The sequence below is a fragment of the Embiotoca jacksoni genome, unplaced genomic scaffold (genome assembly GCF_022577435.1).
Source record: "Embiotoca jacksoni isolate LCO1_2020_lvr unplaced genomic scaffold, fEmbJac1.0.p SCAF_4, whole genome shotgun sequence".
NCBI lineage: Eukaryota > Metazoa > Chordata > Actinopteri > Embiotocidae > Embiotoca > Embiotoca jacksoni.
In genome coordinates, this window is record NW_027185392.1 from 14,954,040 (window position 1) to 14,973,583 (window position 19,544).

The window sequence follows — 19,544 nt, forward strand, 5'->3', positions numbered from 1 at the left end:
ATCAGCTTGTGAGAAAATAATATTTTCATTTTCAGACTCTTTATTGAATGGAAACTTTGGGGAATACGTTTTTATGGTGTGTGAGCAGGAAGTCTTGGGTTTTACACCCAGGCAACAAAAGGACGTAATCATAGCCGCGTATTGTCTTTGTGTTCCTGGATTTCATTTTCACAGCTGGAAAAAGGCTGTGGGTTTCATGGTGTGTATCCGTTTTTCCCCTCCCATTCTTATTTACGGGCAGGGATGTTGCTGCACCACATGTTTTGTGTGTGTGTGTGTGTGTGTGTGTGTGTAAGTGGTAAAAGGGAAAGAACATTTCTTCCATTAGGATGCCTGCAGGTATACATAGGTGTGCAGGAGGTTTTGCCTTTCCTTGTTCGTTTGCAGCACCAGATGTTTCTCCAGTGCCCACATACCACGGGCTCTGGTGCGAAGCTGCACCACCTGACCTTCACAGTAATTGACCAAAAATATTGATGTAATGGCACAAGACTGATTGTGATTTATTAAAAGAGCGCTGCACTCCAAGGCCCAGTGCCAATGGCTCCCTGCGCCCATCGGCAGCCATTAGGAAAACCATCAATAGTGCTACGGCATAAAGGACCGGTAATGGGGTGACTTTTCTAGCCAGGGCTCGTACAACACAATATCCATAGTAAATGGCTTCGCCTTGTGTGAGTAAAAAAGGATGTGAACAGAAGGAACGAGATGAAGGCAGGGGAGGGAGGGAGACTGGATCAAGAGAGGAAAAATATGACAAATAATACACCACATCCTGATATTAGAGAGAAACAAATAGAAAAGGAAAACAAAGGCAGCCAGAGATGGACTTGTGATCCAACAGCAAACGAACCCTCGCCAGACGAGTCTCTGGAGAGTTGGTTCAGCCTAACAAGCGTGAGCCAGCAGCCGTCTCTCCGGCTCACCATTACACACTACCTGCACAAACAGCCATCATTAGGGAATAGCTGCATTGGATTGGGCTGCCTATTTGGCGAAACAAACACAGAGGATAAGGTTCCCTCTGTTCTTAATGGGAGCTGAGCTGCTCAAACGGCTTTCATCTCTCTCCCAAGTCAATGCATCATTCAACCCACAGCTGACATTTTCACCTTTAGAGATCTAATTTAATCAAAGTCATGAGTATTGGGGGATGAGAAAGATAATGATGAGATTAAAACCATTACTGTGATTTGAATAATTTTCAAGGCTGAGAAAATTACATGCAATGAACATGGTTCATAAAAGGAAAAAAACAAAACAGGTGCATCCTCATGATTAAAGGGATTTCTACACAATTTTTCATTTTAAATCTATGAAATAAACATCTACAAACTAATGACAACGATAAAGAATGGATTCAACATTAATGTACTATAAATGTGTGTGTGTGTGTGTGTGTGTGTGTGTGTGTGTGTGTGTGTGTGTGTGTGTGTGTGTGTGTGTGTAAGTGTAACAGCACCTCAGATCTTTTTCCCTGTCACAATAAAATCAAAATCATCTTCACAATTGTGAAAAAAATTGTCGATTGAAAGAAGAAAATGACTTAATAATGTAAAAAATGAAATTTACTTTTGACATAGCTTTGGTTTTACCTTATGGAAGAGTTTCCCCAGGCTCCATGTTTGTCAGTCAGGATGTTGACTATCTTCTGGATGAGCTGTGTGGCTGTCACATGGTCGCGGTACTTGGCTGCTCGGATCAAGTGGTCACACATTTTCTCCTCATCTCGCTTGTCTGCTGCGTACTGAGCACAGTTAGACTGAAAGAAAAAGGGGAGAAAAAAAAAATGTTATACAGTTTGCAAGTCGGTACATAACAGACAAAAACAGGTCTAGAGGACGGAACAATACAGTTACTGGCACCAAATGAAAAGCGTGGGGACATTTCTGTCCTCGTGTCATTGTCGTTGATTAATAACAGTGGACATGTTTTTTCTAAAGCCCTCCGGCGTACCAAATCACACGACACCTACAATCCACAGGGAGGACATTTTTCTCTGTCTAAATTTGTTATCAGAATGGGCCTTTGAACTCGGCAGCGACAGAGGAACAAAAACACCTTCTGAAAATAACAGCTATAATTTGAAACAGTGTTTTGATTTCCAATCTCTGTTTCATAACCAATTTCCATTGCATACTCATGTTGCACTCACGGCTTACTTTGAAAGAATTGTTTTGAAGTGACGTTCTTCTTGAAGATAAGTGAAGGGACAGAAATAAAAACAGGTGCTCAGTTTAGTAAAGGCTTGCAGGGGTGCATTTACATTTTCGTCTGTTTTGAGTACAGCTACTGAGGCAAATGAAGGCCAAAGTAAGAATAAAAACTAATTTGATTATTAATGCAGCATCGGCTGTATATCACTCTTCTTATCAAATTAAACTTAAACAATCTCACTGATACAGTCACACAGTAACTATTAACCCGAAAGCATTGCTGAACAAATACAACGTGCTCTCCCAAAGTTACCAGTAAATCGCTTTACAATGGGTCCTCCTCTTCAATCCGAACAACATTTCATATCTGACAGAAAATCTATAGGTATAAATCACATTAGAGGGGCTTTTCTGCAGGCTGCTTGGCCTTAATTATCAATCTACGTCTCTTTATGTGGCATTAAAGTGGACTGTGACCTTCCAGCATGATGACCTGCGAAATAGCAGAAAAGAAGGATCGCTAAGAAAAAAAATTCAAATTGTAGACAAAGAGAAAAATCAAAAACGATGCTTTGCTCTGTGTGTGTGTGTGTGTGTGTGTGTGTGTGTGTGTGTGTGTGTGTGTGTGTGTGTGTGTGTGTGTGTGTGTGTGTGTGTGTGTGTGTGTGTGTGTGTGTGTGTTGCATGCCCAGTAGTCTGGACAGTCAAGGTAAGGCCATGCACAAATGGGACATGGAAGAAAGGAAATGTCTCGAAAAGATTGAACTTAATATCAAATTGTTGCACAAGATACTGTCTGCTAAGAGAAGACACATGTTAAACTGAGACAGCAGAAAGACATGCCGAAAATGCACAAATTTTGTACGGAAATTTTAGAATGATCCATTTTAACAACATAAATGCTTCTGTGGATTTCCATAAATTAAACAGATAGCAAGTAGGAGGCCTGTAAAGAGTCCATTTCCATCTGCCCGTCTGAGCCATGTAAAGTCTGCAGTACTAATCAACGGTGCCGGGTTCAAACTCATAACCATAAACAAACACTTCATCACCTGCATGTGTAGAGCCTGCCCAAACACCCAAAGCCTCCATGCTGTAATGGGCTTTTCTTATATCCAAAGCCAAAGCCGACTGCAGGAGAAAAAGCCAAATTCACAGACTGACCCCTAAAATAACAACCAAAGAAAAGCTGAACACATAAGTAGCACCATTAAAGCCCAAAGTTGGGTTTGCTTGTAAGTGGAAAAGACAAGTCACTGTTAATTCCAGGGGTCATTCCACTGATGTGAAGTCAGAAAATATGCCGGGGTATTATGAAGGGCTTATTATGTTATGTTATTAGGAGGGTTAAAGCGAATAACTAAATCTCCCCCTTGGCACTATCCTGCATTCACTTCAAAACAGATCCACTGACAGGACAAATGAGAGAAACTAAAAGGGGCATTTTGGGTATTTAAAAAAAACAAAACAAAAAACACACTTCTTTAATTTCTTTAAAGGAATGCTGAGGAAACATGAGATGATTTAAAATTTCTGCTTCCATTTGAAAGAGAAACATACCTCTTTTGGAGTGACTGAAGCAGTCAGTATGCAGATTTAAAAAAAAAAAAAAAAAAAAAAAAAAAAACTAAAAAAAGATGATCGCTTCTATTTTCCAAGTAAAAAAGAAGTGAAGCTCAGAAAAAAAAAGACAGCAGACTATGCTCTGTTAGCTTCCTACCCAAACATCCACCAGGGCACAAGTTGCTGGCAGCGAGACCGTTATGACTTGCGACACTGTAATCATGGGCAGCACCTTCCATTACATGGCCTGGCTGACAGGGTCGGGCAACGTGGGTGCTGGCTCTGCCGGAGGAGACAGCTTGGTGAAGATGAAATGATAATGGCTGGCATTAATCGAGTCAATTACACTGAGTCGTGTCTCCCACAATTCATCTACGGCTCAAATAAATAACTGTGGATGTGTGTTGGAGTTTGGGGAGGAAATGGGCTCCTAGAAAAAGAGAGTGGAAAGAACAGTAATCATCTCTAGAGTCACATGACGGCAGAGATCATCGACACACCTACAGAGACGACACATTTAAACACATTTTAATCCATACTGAATTTTATTTTAAACCACAAAATAACAGGCTGTATGCTGCTGAAAATTGTTATTTTGGTAATCAGTGCCACCAAATCTTGTTTCTAAAATGCTGATTCTACAAATAACAAGCAGGACAAACAAGCAGAAGAGTTTCACACCAGTGGTGTTGTACCAGTGTCAGCTTTATCTAAATGCTGTAGTTGTTGTCAGATGATGCCTTAGCTCCCCTCCTCCTCTCCCCCCTGTGGGTTGAGAGGGTTAACCAGTATAATAGGCCGGAGAATGGAGGCTCATTACAAGATATCAGCCCTATGTTTATCAATTAGAGTGACATAGAAAGGTCTAGTGGTGTTGCCATGCCACGGAGAGCTTTCAACACACCACCTGACAAAACCAGGGTCTCAAGGTTCTGTCGGAGAACAGGAGGAAGAAACAAAACCAGAGGAGATGTTATTAAAGCACTTGATTTGCAATCTCTTGACATTGGTGGCACATCAGGGATACGCGCTCTCCAAGGCTGGGCTATCGCTTCACGAGAATCTCCAATTTCTCACATCCGTCGACAAGCACTCCCAGAGGGTTTCATTTACAAACGGGCAGAGAAACTGTCCAGAGGAAGGCGAGACATCAGGCTTGTCCTTGTCTGGTATCAGAGAATGCAAATACACTACAAATAAATTCCTCCTGGAACACAATGGAGGTCTGGGGAGACAAGAGGACGAAATGAGAAAGGAGGATGGGGGTCGCTAAACAAAAGTAGATGCTCAACCAGTCCACCAATTGGTTTCAGAGAGATTCTCTTGCACTTGATCTCTTGCCCTCGAGTTTTCAAATTGCAACATAAAATGTCACCAGGGGAATTCAAACAATGGGCTAGGGAAGAAACGAGTGAAAGGAAGAGGAGGGGGAGAAAAATGAGGGCTTAAAAGTACAATGGCGAACAAAAGTCACCAAATGACAATGCCTGACAGCCACTTCAATTCTGAAATGATGCCCCTGTCATGCCGTGCTCTCAAGTATTGATTTTTTTTTTTTCTTCTTCTCTTGGAGCGCCAGAGGAAAAAAAAAAAAATCTAATCCAGTTGAAACAGATCCCTGCTGCTGGCATCAGCTCACTGCTAGCGGCCATCAAGGTTAACGCAGGCGCAACACTTATCAAAGTATCTCTCTTCTTCCTCCTCCTCCTCCTCCTCCCCCAGCTCCTCCCTTCACACTGTCTGTGGCCGAGCTTTAATGGACTGGTCACCATGCTCGGCTGGCAGCCTCTTCATCTTTTCTACACAGAAACGTTTCGTCCCTGTAAAACCGCGCCCTCCTTTTTGCCACATCAGTCTGCATAGCTGCCATCTTTAGCACGATAACTCTGTCCCAGCTTCAAGGTCATGCCACGTGAAAAATCAGACGTGTTAAAATGTCATCTGGAGATGACAAATAGTCAAATGAAGGTAGGATGCAACCAGATGAAAAATATATGTCCTCTGAATTGGCTGTTGCCTGAAATTATGAATACTGGTGGCACAGAGCTCAGGCTGAATACCAAATCAATCAAAAATAAGAATTTAAGGGGGATTTTTTTTTTTCCTACAAAAAAAATATCTAAAAAGCACATAACTTTGACGGCACTCTGCAATGCTCATTGCGCAGCGAAATTTTTATCCAGCATCATAAGCTCACCTTCAGCCGCTCAAACGAACAAAATAAAATATCAAGAGAACCTTCTTCTCGTAACAAAAGGGACTATGTCAGAGTGAGACAAAGGAAACTGTGGAGTTAAGTCATATTTCGGGGTTAGCTGGTTACACAATGACGGGAGCTGCGGAGGAGGTACCTGGGGACTTCATTATGTTGACAAGACAGCAGGACTGAGACTACTGTTCTCCAACCATCCTCTGAACCCCACTTCTCCTTTTCTATCTCCTGGTGTCTTAAATGAAACAGTCCATGTTGTACATTGAAAAATAAATAAGCATTTACCAAAGAAGACAGAAAGCAATGCCGAAACATGCCAGCGTGTTATATATTTTTACAATAAAGTCAGATTATGCGTTCGGCGAACTACTGACGTCCAGAGAGAAATTTCTCTTTTGCCATTTTGAAAATATGCCCTTACCCTCGTGTGTGCAACAATACGATCACAAAAATAGGCATGTTCCTGTTTTTTCTCTCAGTCTCCTGACAACAGATTTGCCCATAATGAGATGCTCAGGCATCCAGACCTGCTGACACGCTACATTACGGTTGCGACAACTACATGACAGCGAGCTACAGTTGGTGGCAGCTATCAGTTTGAGTGCTGGGAATGATGTGGTGTAAATAGCCTTTGGGAGCTGTGGTTCTCGGACTCTCCCCCCGTCTGTTTGAGCAACCTTTGTTCAGCAGATTGCTTACGTTTTAACAATGAGTGACCTGTGTTCCAAATTTTTATGTGTATGTGAAATATGAGTAAAACAGAGTAAAATAAACATGTAGTTAGTTTTTGCATGTTTTATTTCTCATTTGTTTGAATAACAGGCATCAGACAGGCATCGCACACAGGGTTGTTGATTAGTTTACCAGGTGTTCTTAAAGGAACATAAAAAGAGGTCGCTCCACATTATTAAGTCACAATCCTCATGCAGTATGGGGTAGAAGAAAGATCTTTCTGAAGATAAAAATCCGTGCAATAGCGCAATGTCTTGCAAGAGGCATGAAAACCACCAAAACTTTGAGAGATTATCAAACCAGAAGATTTGTGAGGGATTTAGAGTACAGATGAATCTCGTACGATAAAAGTCTGTTAGATAAATTTTCCATCAGACACATTAATAGTATAAAAGGGAAGCTGTTGAAAAGAAAATAAGTTACTGATGAGCAGAAAGCAGGTGTTTTAAACTGCTGGTGTTTCTGAAGCCCTAGGATCCTCCAGAGCCAGGCAGTGGTGCAGAAAGATGTCGGTAAAGAGGTGGCAGAGTGATGGCCTGGGCATAGATATTGGGAAGTGAGATGGTAGTTCTCTTTAGGATTTCTGAGGGTTGCAAAGTGACGCTGCAAAAATATGTAGATTTGCTAAGTGACCATTTCCAGCCATGGCATAAAAAGAACAATCATGCTTCCTGGAGTAAAAATGATTTTCATGGAGGAAAACATCCCATCTCCTACTGACACCACTGGTTGCTATGGAAATAAAAGGAGGAAAAAAACTTCCCCTGACCTCAACCTTATTGAGAACCAGTTGAGCACCCTTGAAACAAGATCTACTGTATGAGAGTCAGCGACAGCATACTTTGAAACAGCAGCTCTGGGAGGCAAAACTGGCAATGACATACAAACAGAAACTATAGACTTACAAGCTCAATGAGAAAGAAAGTTGTTCAAGTGATATCCAAGAACAAATCATAAAATTATGTGTCTTGATATGTAAATATCATTTTAATGAACAGATTTCTGCTCATTATGACCTATTGAATGTTTTTCAACTACAATGGTGAACAAAGCATTCTGTAAACATTTTAAAAATCCCGTTATTATCAGTACTTTTTGCTAGTAATAACACATTGTACTATAAACTGTATGTAAAATCCTTGGAAAAACAAAAATGCCATCTGCATGTTAATTCCATCCTTTCCCAGATTCTCTGTGATGCTTAGTTCTGTCTGATGCTTTGTGATGCACAAGCTTCCAGAGACCGGTGCTATGAATATAGAACATAATGAGTATCAGCTCAATGTTAATGCCATTAACATGAGGAGGAGGAGGACGGGATCGTTTTACAAGCTCAACAGACGAAAGACAATGACGACGAGCACTAATTAGCTGCTATCGTCTGGCTTTCACGGGATCTCTCAAACAGCCAATTCAATTACTCCATATAACAGCGGAGGATGAATCAAGCCTCTATAATAAAAAAAAAAAAAAAAAAAAAAAAAAAAAAAAAAAAAAAAACAGCAAAGATTGAGCAGAAAGAAAAGGTAAGAAAGAATAAGAAAGACTTAGGTCTTGCTCACTCTTCCCTATCTGAACCTTCTCATCTGCCCTTATGCCCCTGAGCCCACCACATTTCATCCCTAATGAACAGCCCCATAAAAAGAGGGAGTTCGATTTCTCTCTCTCCCTTTCTGTGTCTTGGACTCCCTCTCCTCCCTGCTCCTGTAGAAGATATCAGAGTCTATCATTTGCTGTGCTGGCCAGCAACATCCGATCTGCAGATCTCCTTCACATTAAGGATCCTATTAGATAGAGAACCCGAAAAGGTAATTGGATTTCCCCCTAGTTATCTTCATCTCTGTTTCACCCTAAGCCCACTGTAATAACTTACTCTAAGGGCCAAAGATAACTCAATTCTGTCCCACAGAGAGCCAGAGAGAGTGTGAGTGAGAAAGAAAGAGAGACAGTGAGAGAGAAAAAGCATATGTTATGTCTCTGAGGCAAACGGGTATCTAAATCAAAAGGCTCCTCTATCACTGCCTTCTCAAGGATATGAAATCTGACAGGGTGCAAACATAAATTTGTTTTCATGTATTAAATTATTCTCATTTCTCGGGTCTTGGTTGAGATTTCGAAACATGATTTCTCACGTGGCAGAGTAGTGACGGATCTAGAGATCATACTGTGGAAGTTGGTGCCGCATTTGCTCAGCAAACCTCCTCACTTCCAATGAAACAAGGGCTCCCAAAATGAGACACTGTGGACGCCTATTTTGAGGTTTATTTCTCACAAAACAATAACCAGCCCGTGGTGTCACCGCAACACAATACAGAGGAACAACTGGGACATAGCTGAAAATTATTTCAAAACCCTCCACCCCCACCCTCGGGGGATGTTTCATTGGCCTGTTATTTTTATTGTGGCAGTGCAAAATGAAACCGTTGGCTCCAGAAGGCTCAAGCAGAGCTTGTATGGAGGCAAAAATCAATACGGCAATATCAGAGCAAGACTTATCAGGGCCTCACTTCTTCTCAGAGGTCACTGAGGAGCAACTGCATTTAAGTGGGGGATTCAATTGTGAAACATAGTTAGGGGACAAGCTGTGGTGGGTATCTGATTAGGGTTGGAAGATTGGAAAGGTAAAGTTACACGTGACAACCCAAAAATACAATTAATGGAAAATGATAGGTTTTGTGCTCATAGGAGTAATAGTTCATGTAGCTGATAGTGCTGCTTCATTTAGAAACATAAAAAACCCACACCCTCTTACTGAACACAGTATTGTACCAACAAAGGCCCACACTGTCTTAAAACATAGATAGAGGCCAGTCTTCGAACACATATTTATATCTCACAAATAAGACTGAGGAAAAAAGAGTGGATACAGAAAGCTGCTACGACAAAACAACTTTATTCAAAATATCAGTAGATTGTTTTGTGCTTTTTTTGTGCCTGTCATTTGCATTAACCTTCCATCATAGATTGTTCATGTCACATCTACATACATGTAGTAATCATACAAGTAACTGTGGACTCACTGAAGGCTTCTGTGAGACTACAACTTAAATTCTGTAACTCCAATAATTTATTCTCATGTGTCCAACACTTCTTATCTAAACACAAAGCACATATTTAAAGGTAATAAAGGTTTTAAGGTAAAAACGATTTAGCTCAAAGAAATGCGGTACAGAAAGAGATCCAAACAGGACATCCAGCAACAACAACAAAAAAGCCAACCAATTCAATTTGGAGAGCTCGGGACAGTGAGTCTGTTATGTGCTCAGCCAAACAACTGTATGCCAGGCTAGGAACCAGGCAGTAATGTTTGGGAGTCTGAGAAATGGAGAAGGGATAGGGACATGGTTACAATGATACAATGAGAGCATGTGGCCTGCGGCCACAGCAAGAGGCCGAGGCGGAGCACGATCATTTGGGGCTGTCATGTGCAGACTGACTGCCAAGTCTGTCTGTCGGCCAGTCAGGCAACATGCTCCAAGATGTTTTTACTTGTGTCACATGAAGACAGCTGCACCTTACATACACTTTTGTAAGAGCACAAATGCTCCATACGTTCTTTTATAAATTGGGTATGCTGTAGAATAAAAAGATCTGACTATCAGTACAGCAGAATTGAATCGTACTCCTGCAATCTGTGAAGCTAATAAAGTCAGATCATGGAAGATAATACTGTGCATTTGACTGACACTTGAAGTAGAGTAATAAGAGTTCAGGGGAATACGATGACAGTCACACAGAAAATCATGCTATACAGGGAAAAGAGCAAAACACAGCAATCAGAGACAAAATGTCGATGTGCAAAAGTTGTGCCCCGACCCCTGTGATTGACTTTCAGATGTCTGGAGGGATTCAACTTTACCCAAATGTACAAGAGACCCTTCCTTGAACTTAAAAAAAAAAAAAAAAAGAAGCACATTTTACTGCAAAGTGGGGGCCGAGACTTGGGGGGTTGGAGGTGGTGGGTTTACACACAGTCAGCCCTTCAGGCCAGCACCTCTCAGGTCTGTCTGCAGCTTTTAGTGCTGGCAGGTTCCTGAGAAATGAAGGAGGGAGGGATGGAGGTGAGGGGAGGATGCCATATTCCTGTCACTGGCAAAATACACCCCCAGCGGGAGTATAATGGACAGGATCTCAGCAGGACAGGAAATTATTTTGGTGAGCTCTAGACAGCAGAGGGGGCGAGTGGAGCAGAGTTTGACTGGGAAAGGGGCAAAGAAAGGTGCCCGTGGGTCAGGACGGAGTTGGCCTGGCAGCTCCACGTAAATGGGAACGCTTGTGTTGAGAACTGGTAGGAGGAAGAGGGGGAGAAGTTATGTTTCAGGGGCAGGCCTGCAGTTCGACCGAGACGCACAGGGATAAATTAACACTACACTGTGTTTGGTTAGTGATATGTGCCAAGCATGATCTCTACCCTCAAACTGAGTGAGTGTGAGTATGTGTGTGTGTATGTGTGTGTGTGTGTGTGTGTGTGTGTGTGTGTGTCACGATTAGTCAGGGTTGTGTTTGAAAAGTAAACATTTATCCTCCAGGTTTGCTGTGACAGTTCTTCAAACTTGATTGACAGGTTTGGAGCACTCTCTGGATCAGCTCCTTTCTGCTCCCACTGTTACCGCCGGCTTGTTTTTATTAAATATATTCACAGAGCATAAGAATATCAAGGCAGCCATTTCTATCGAAGCAGTCACAGTATTACGACCCTGAAGCTTCGACAGGATTTTATTGCCTAAAGTTCCCACGAAGCTCATAGAAAGAAATTAGATTTTCTTGGCGCAGGAATTTTTAACTAGTTTGATCCTGCAAACATTCTTCAATCTTCTTAGGCTATAATTTGGTTTCTTTGTAACATACGTTTAAATCTATCTTTATTGATAAATGGGAAAAAATACCTCTTATACAATTTCTATTGAGAGACGCTGATCAGATTTTTCAGGTTACGTGACTGACCATTATCACTGCTTTCCAACTTCAATAAGTAATTTTCAATGCGGTCTCTTTACCTGTTCAGCAGCCAAACTTTGAACAAACACCACCAAAACTAAAAAAAAAAGCTTAACACTTGCGACACTTAATGTTTAGTCATCTTTGTGGTATTTTGGGAAGATACATATTTCAGCTGCAGAATATTGGTTGTATTTAAAGTTTCTACAGCCACTTGCAATCTTACCTGTAAAATCAATGTTCCTCAAAATCTGAAGACAATTTATTTTGCATATGTGATAAGAAATAATTTAAATGGACATATGGGAGCCATACATGTGTGTCTGCTACAACTGTGCAGCATCTTACCTCAAATTCTGCATGTTTATGGATGTCTTCAGCCCTCTGTCGGCTCAGGATAAATTCAGCTTCATTAGCCACACGAACCAGGTGGTCCTTCATGGTGTGACTCAGGAGCCTGGTGGGGGAAGAGGAGAGATGGCCATCAGTACACTGGAATACTGTTTACATTTAATTGTTCAAATGTTTAAAAACACTATGAATGTCCATCACTTCAGTCATTGAGGGAAAATGTCTTAAGATGCTTAAAAATATCATAAAACCTTGGACTTCAGAGTATTTAAAGCATGTGTATAGCCCTGATATCTAGTGACACCCAGGAAAAAAAAAAGCCATGTAATATCCATAAAATGCTGAAAAAGAACCGTGCAAAATTACCAGAAAATCTAATTTGGAAACAAAACAAAACCAGATTTGTCCTTAGACTGGGGTGCAGGTGCTAATTGATTCATTAATGATATGCATCTGACAAGAGGGAGGATCTCTGCCCATGTTGCTACATATGTAGTCTACCTCCTTCTTCTTATCAGTGTAGATGACACATGCATGTTGTGTGTGTGTGTGTGTGTGTGTGTGTGTGTGTGTGTGTGTGTGTGTGTGTGTGTGTGTGTGTGTGTGTGTCAAAGAAACCTCTCTACAACCCTCCAGGTCAGGACTGTGCAAAGTGGAACAATAACAGAGCAGGGAGCAGAGAGGAGAGGTGGGGGGGGGGGGGGCAGGCTGTGAGTTTAGGGGCCAGGGGATGACTGTAACCCAAGCCTGCTGTTTCAGCACAGTGCAGCAGGGGAGCGGAGGCGGTGGGGCCTCTGCAGCCTCCATGGCCCTATTCAGGCCCCGCTATCAATAACCCGACCGCTGCCCTTCTTTATGGTGCTCTCTGCCAATAATTCTACAAAACACACTTAGGGTACTTTTGAAAGTGAATATTATTTGCACATGCAATCAAATCTTGGGAAAACAGGGATGAGAAATAAATTCTGTCAGGCTGAAGTCACTCAAGGATAACCTTCAAAAACAGTCAGAACTAAACTTGAAATTTAAGGCACCTCTGACAAAATGTACTTTGGATGGACTGCTCAGGCATACCGTAAAATGTAGTAGGATACCTAATTATTGTCATTATATATTAATCGTAAATTAATAGTCTATAAAGTGTTTGAAAATAGTGAAAAACAAATTTCCTTAATCCCAATTCATTTTTACTGTCTGTCAAAAAACAGTTAAGTTTATTTTTAGAAACAAAATCATCTTGAATGTGAAACTATAAAATATACGGTAAAAGTAACCATACATAACATTTTCTATTGAAAGCTCAAAGAATCAAATATTTTCAGCACTAATATTTGGATTTTTAAAGGATAAATGAAATGATGGATGGTCTTTGTGTTTATTTTGGACGTAAATTGTTCAAGTAACCCTTTTCCTGTTACAAAAGCCTGTGTTATTTCCCTCAGACATGTATTTGTGTTCGTGTATGTGTGCACTACAAACTCTCACTCTCACTACTGACCCCGACTTGACTTATGGTGACCTAACAGCCAACTCTTTAAAGTGAATTACAGATCCTCTCCTACACAAACAAGGTAAAGGACTGCATTACTGGTTTCATTAGCATTATTGTGCATTAGCCTTTGCCAATTTTAAAAGCTGGGGATCAATAACGGGAAGTGTGGTCATCCACATCTGAAATTGCAAAGCGTTAGAAGACAACAAGGAAGTAAAGTAAGAATGATGGTCTCTTATTAGGAAGATATGGGAAAGCTCATATATCAGCATATTTTTAAAAAACAAGAAATTAAAGACAAATACCAAATGACAGAGTAGGACAGATGAGATGATGACAGACAGATAAAGGCTCAGTCAGAAAGGCATAAACTGACAGATGGATAGTTGGTAATCAAGAGCGATTTCCCGAGTGTCACAGAGGAACCAGCGATCACAGCTCCTGTCACCTTCTACCTAACCCCTCTCCTTTTCTCAAATCCCTCTGGGATGAGCAGGTATTGAATGGAGCCTTGAACTCAAAGGACCTCCTTCTCCTGAGCCCCTCTGTAGTCCCCAAACATTGATTGTTGTGCTGAACCTTGAATAGCCACCCCATCACGGGGGCCTGTGGGATCCCAGCGCCTGGAAGGCTGTGATGTGATCCAAGGATGGTGAGATTGGAAAGTGGCTGATGGGTAGAGGACTGGAAAGTTAATGAAGAGCTGCTGCGAGAAGAGAGGACGTTCACACAGCAGGTCAGAGTCACCTACCTGCCTTCGTTCACCAACTCGATAAAGGCTAAACCTGCATTCTTCTGGATGGAGTTCTGCCATTCCTGAAAGAAAACACAAACATTATCAATACATGACGGCCGTAACTTCACAGAGTCTTAAAATACTGATGTCAAACATTGTCCTGTGAAATACAGCACATGAAATCTATAAATTGGGAAGCAGGTGGGGAAAATTTGAGTACAGGCTGGATTATTTAAAGAAGGGAGTGCTGCTGGATACTGAAATGAAAATGTGCTTTAAAATATTAAGGAAACCTTGGAGGAAATGGCAGTGGCATCCAGCATCAATAAACTAGGAAAAGAAATTACAATTATTTGAAGTTGTAGTTAAATAATTGCCCCAGTCTGGGATTTAATTAAAATAAAGCTTGGCCCTGCATAAAGCTTTCCATCCTGTGGTTTTACACTGTCTCTATTACCTTTCCCGTCACTGTAAGCCACAGATATCAAAGCATAATCCAAAAAGGAGTAGCGACCGCTTTGATCAGCACAGGCTACACATCAGCTACCACACCAGCGAACAGGCGTGAGAGAGCAGTGTTGAGAACGCATTTATCACATGTAAATACACAAATTTCTTCCTCTCTTTGACTCACGTTATGGTTCAAGGTGTCAGTCTAAACAATCCGACCGCAGCCGTACGTGACTTTAAATCGTCGACTTCGAAGGGACAACGAGAGGAGGGAAACTCAGCAGTCATCGTCTCTCATGTTCTGTTCAATATTTCAACACCTTCAACACAACCGTCAAAAGAATAATAAAGCAACAAGGTCATGGGCCCTGTCTGAACCTCACAGCGCTTTTTCCCCTTCTTCCTCTCAGGGGAGAAGGAGAAATATGCACACAAAAAAAATCTCAGGTTAGAGACCTAAACCAGTCTTAAAAAAAAAAAAAAAAAAAAAAAAAAAAAATCATTAATCACAGCTTGAACTCCCTACACTTTCCACATTATTCAGCTCTTATTAAAATGTGCCCTCAGTTGATTAATGTGCGATTTCAGTGGTAGTGAAAACGGCTATGATCCACATTTTATTCAGGCTCGTAGAGAGTCTTGTTTCAAAGTGACAAAAACAACAACTTTTAGTTGAATTAACAGTTTAATTGAGTGGCAAAACAACGATGAAGTGAAAGACGCTCAGTGTGTATAAGCCTAAATGTTTCAAACTTGGCTGTCATCATCTCTCGAGCTGATAGAGGAAACTGAGTGTTTATGTAGCTTTCAGTAAACCCTGAGAGCCTGCAGGGACCGGGAGATCAGCGCTACAAGGAGGAAGGAAAGATCAATTTACAAGAATTCCTAATACACATCCAAACATATTTGCTTGTGTGGGACGGTTTTCACAACTATGCAGTTTTCCCCTTTTCAGCACAACAAGTATATACCCATCAAAACTAATCAGACAGCGAGCCAAGAGAACCATTCTCCTGAAATGCCTGCGCACCATCACTCTGTACCCCGCTGCACGTCATACAGAAAACAACATTACACTTGACCTCAATTCACAACCGCTTTTTGTCCTGCAGGACCATATTGGCATTGACCGTGTTTACAATACATTCCAAATAAAGAGGGCACACAGGGAATAGAAGTCTGGGCTCGGGAGTGGAAACAGTGTTTTTGGAGTTGAGCACTGGCAGAAAGGGATTCTTGCGGCTTGCTTTAGGAGGAAGCGTGTGAGAGTAGCCTCGGGGCCTGCTAGCTGAAGCATAGACTGTAGTTGAAGGACATTAACCATGAGTGTTAGCCTGTGGCTGCGGGTATAATCTAAACCGGGCTCGACTGCGCAAGCTGGATTTCAAATAAACACCACAGGAAGTAAGGCTGTAAATAAAGTCGCACTCTGTGGAGAACCAAAAAAAACAGTGGCATGAAATTTCCTTTATGGTACGGCTTTAAAATACTTCCATTTTGATGCAAGAGTCTTAGAAACAAAAATATGACGAAAGCTTCTTCAGCAGAAATAAATATTATAGCCAAACTATATCGGCAGCTCGGAGAGGCTTCTAAATTAGGTTTGACAAAAAGCGATGCCATTGGCATTTTGTGGACACAGACAAAGGTGATAGCAAGACTAATGGTGTCATTACAGGGCTAAGAAATGGCTTCTCCAGTTGAATTAAAAAAGCAATGACCCTGATCTGAGGGACATCTCGCAGTGACAAAAAGGAAATTGGGACAGGTCAATGATAGAATATTGGATTTTGGCTGCCCTGGTCAGCAGTGTCACAGCTTTTATGGCTGCAATAGGGGCCGTGACCACGGCGCTCCTGATGAGAGGATACAAGCAGCCATTTGTGACCTCTCACCTTTAACCTGACCTCCTAACCGATGATAGGACGAGAGAGAGGGCTGCGCCTCCATCCCGACTGGAAACTAGTCAACAGACAGAAATCTTGCAAATATTCAATTTCGCTACGAGTGCCTGTGTTTTGTTGTTTTTCTTTCTTCTTTTTTTTTTTTGTATGTGAGGGAGTGAATGAATGAAAGTTTGAATCTGTTCATGAAAATGCCCGTCTGAAGTTAATAAGACAGCTCTGTTTGGTCTGTGTTTCACGACGATGGCATTGAGTCTAAACACACATGCCATGCACTTCCGTCATTACAGCTGATTATCCATAATCAACATCTAAATATACCACTACCACTAGTGAGACAACACAGACCTGCTGGGCAAAATTCAAACATCAGGCTCGCCACAACACAAGGAAAACATTTTCCACCACTGAGGAAAGAAATGTCCCAGCTCTCCCAAAATAATAAATAAGTCAGTTGTGCTTTTCGGCGGCATCACTCACAATCACAAGTATTTGTTGATTTGAAAGGCTATGGGAATACAACTTTAGATGAGACGACAAAAACATAAATCCTCGCGTCAAATGTGGCAGCGCAGCAAAAGCAAAATTAAACAGGCGAAGAGCTACTGACTTTTTTTTTCTCTTTCTCAAATCATAAAATGCGTCAAGAGTTTTACGTGTAGGACTTTGCGATCATACTCTGTGTCACTTTGCAATCAATGAGACAAAAAAGGCTTAGCTGATGCAAACACAATGCACATGTTCAAAGAATTCTAATAAATCTGTCACTGACTGCTGTATAACACACAGTTGCTTTGACTGCTGACATATCAATAACAGGTGGTGGCACATTGACGCTTTGAATTATACTTTGTGCGTTGACAACCACAAAAAAAGAACAGACAAGGAAACAGTTCATTGTTGCTGTGTGACCTAAATGTTTGTGAAAAGTGACCTGACATAAACAGCGACCCAAAGAGCCCATGTGAATGAGACACAAAACAAAACAGGAATCACTGTTGGCATCAACTATTAAATATTGAATGCTATTCATTTTTGCTCTTTTGACTGACTAATGCAGAAGCTCAGTAGTTTGTTATTTCATGCTGCCGTGTCTGTAACTTCACACCGGTGTGTCGATTTAACAGTCCACATGTGCGTGTTCAGATGTTATCTGCTTAAAGAAAAACAGACACTCGTGTTGGTGTTTGCGTGGTCAAATTCACAACTGGGGGAATATTTACTGATGTCCAAATATTTATACTGCCGGGTCTCCGAGAGCCTCATGGACTCACACTGTCATGACTATACTAACACAGTGTGTGAGAAAACTGGACCTAAAGCTCCCATACCAAAAACAGACAAACCAAAAACATGTTACAACTCTTGAACAGTGCACGGGCAGTAAATTTAAGTGAAATGTATAAATACGCATTCAACATTTTATGAACCAACAGTATTTTATTAAAAAAAACAAAAAATCCTTTCTTACTTATCCGGCAACAAATGTTGTTTATTCAGTTTAATGTCAGTGGATTTTAATGGTGTGAGGAGAATAAGAATAGTTAAACACCATGTGCAGCTGTTTCAGCTCCAAATGTTGAAATGAAATCATCACCTCATCCAACAGTGGGATTTTCGGGACTTTTCAGAGCAGCGACAAGAGACCATTTTGCAAAAGTGTTTTTTGTCTCACTAACAACTTTAAGTAACCACACAGAACAATTCTTAATAATCAGGATTTAAAAATGTTTTTTATACCAACACAGCTCGACACTTAGTCCAATCTTCTCTAACCTCATCATCAATTTCAAATGCACACCATTGATTTTGATTAAAATAGCCAGGCTTTAATAATTTTATCACCCCCACATTTTCTTTAGGAATCTTTGTAGGACATGCTGTGTGTGCTACTAGAGTTCATGCCTATTGCAATACGATGTGGATAGAGGATTTACACTTCTGGCAAGGCAATACTTACAACCAAAAAATACAATTATGTGCAACAGCAGTTTTCCCAGATGTTAAAATTTTGTTGGAAATTCAAAATGACCTTTTTATACCATCTGCTCGCACCTTTACATTTGTTGTGCCAATAAATTAAGAATTGAACTAATTGTTTAAGGAACAAATTGCACGTGACATACAGCTATAACCTAGACATGTCTAATTGGAAACACCAATGTTCTTGCCAAAGGATTATATCAACAGGAACAACATCTCTGGCAAAATACGTCCTGAAGAAACTGAACCAGTTAATATCAGTTGTTTTAAACCAATACACAAAGGCGTATTCGCAGAGAAATGCTTAAATACCCGTATGAACATCTGTTCTGACTGACAACTCATCAATATGTCCAAACTACTGCGTACACCAGTTGGAAAAATGACTGTGCAACTCCAAGCTCCGGATTTGGCCTCTGAGGTATGACTGGGAGTAGTAAAAACTAGTCTGAAATTTTCTATTTCAAAAGTAAATCACATCCTCCAAGATTTGACCCTCTATTTAACTAAAACAAAAAAGCAGGGATGTGAATTTCCACTCCAAATCTGAGCAAAGACTCCAGGACCTGATTTTATCAGCAGGATGGCTGAGAAAGGATAGCAGGGGGAGAAACATAAGAATACATTCCAAGGTCTTATAACTAGGGACCTGTCAGATAGGAAAACATTACATTAACAGTGCCTGTCAGGAGGAGAGGTCTGTCGGGGAGATTCATTTATTTGAAACACGATTATATGTTGCATTTAAACAGCCAACCAGTCGAGCCACTTGAAGCCAGCTCACAGTAAAACCGACTGGGAGCCAAATTAAAAGCCACTCAATATTTTTAGGAGTCTGCTGTCTGATTTTCTCCTCTCAGCTCCACTTCACTTCCTGTCAGGAAGTCCCCCTTGACCCCCAGCTCCTCCGACACAGCACACCCTGCCGCCTCCTCTCTGGCTGCATAGTTGGCAACGATAGGGAGTCTGCAGAATTAAGTGCCAGTTGGTGTTACTGTGTTTTCTCTACGTCTCGCAGGAGAGTATA

At 41.1% G+C, this 19,544-nt stretch overlaps 1 protein-coding gene across 4 annotated transcripts in view; it reads right to left on the minus strand.

Moving 5' to 3' along the window:
• The window catches only part of lrba (LPS-responsive vesicle trafficking, beach and anchor containing), a 189,042-nt gene that overhangs the window by 94,583 nt on the left and 74,915 nt on the right, over positions 1-19,544 (minus strand). For all 4 annotated transcript variants that reach the window (XM_069166599.1, XM_069166598.1, XM_069166596.1 and 1 more), the window contains exons 34-36: positions 14,196-14,260; positions 11,950-12,058; positions 1,596-1,762 (exon numbers count right to left, since the gene is read on the minus strand). In XM_069166599.1, the coding sequence (XP_069022700.1) occupies positions 1,596-1,762; positions 11,950-12,058; positions 14,196-14,260 (341 nt within the window). The remainder of the gene's footprint in view (positions 1-1,595; positions 1,763-11,949; positions 12,059-14,195; positions 14,261-19,544) is intronic.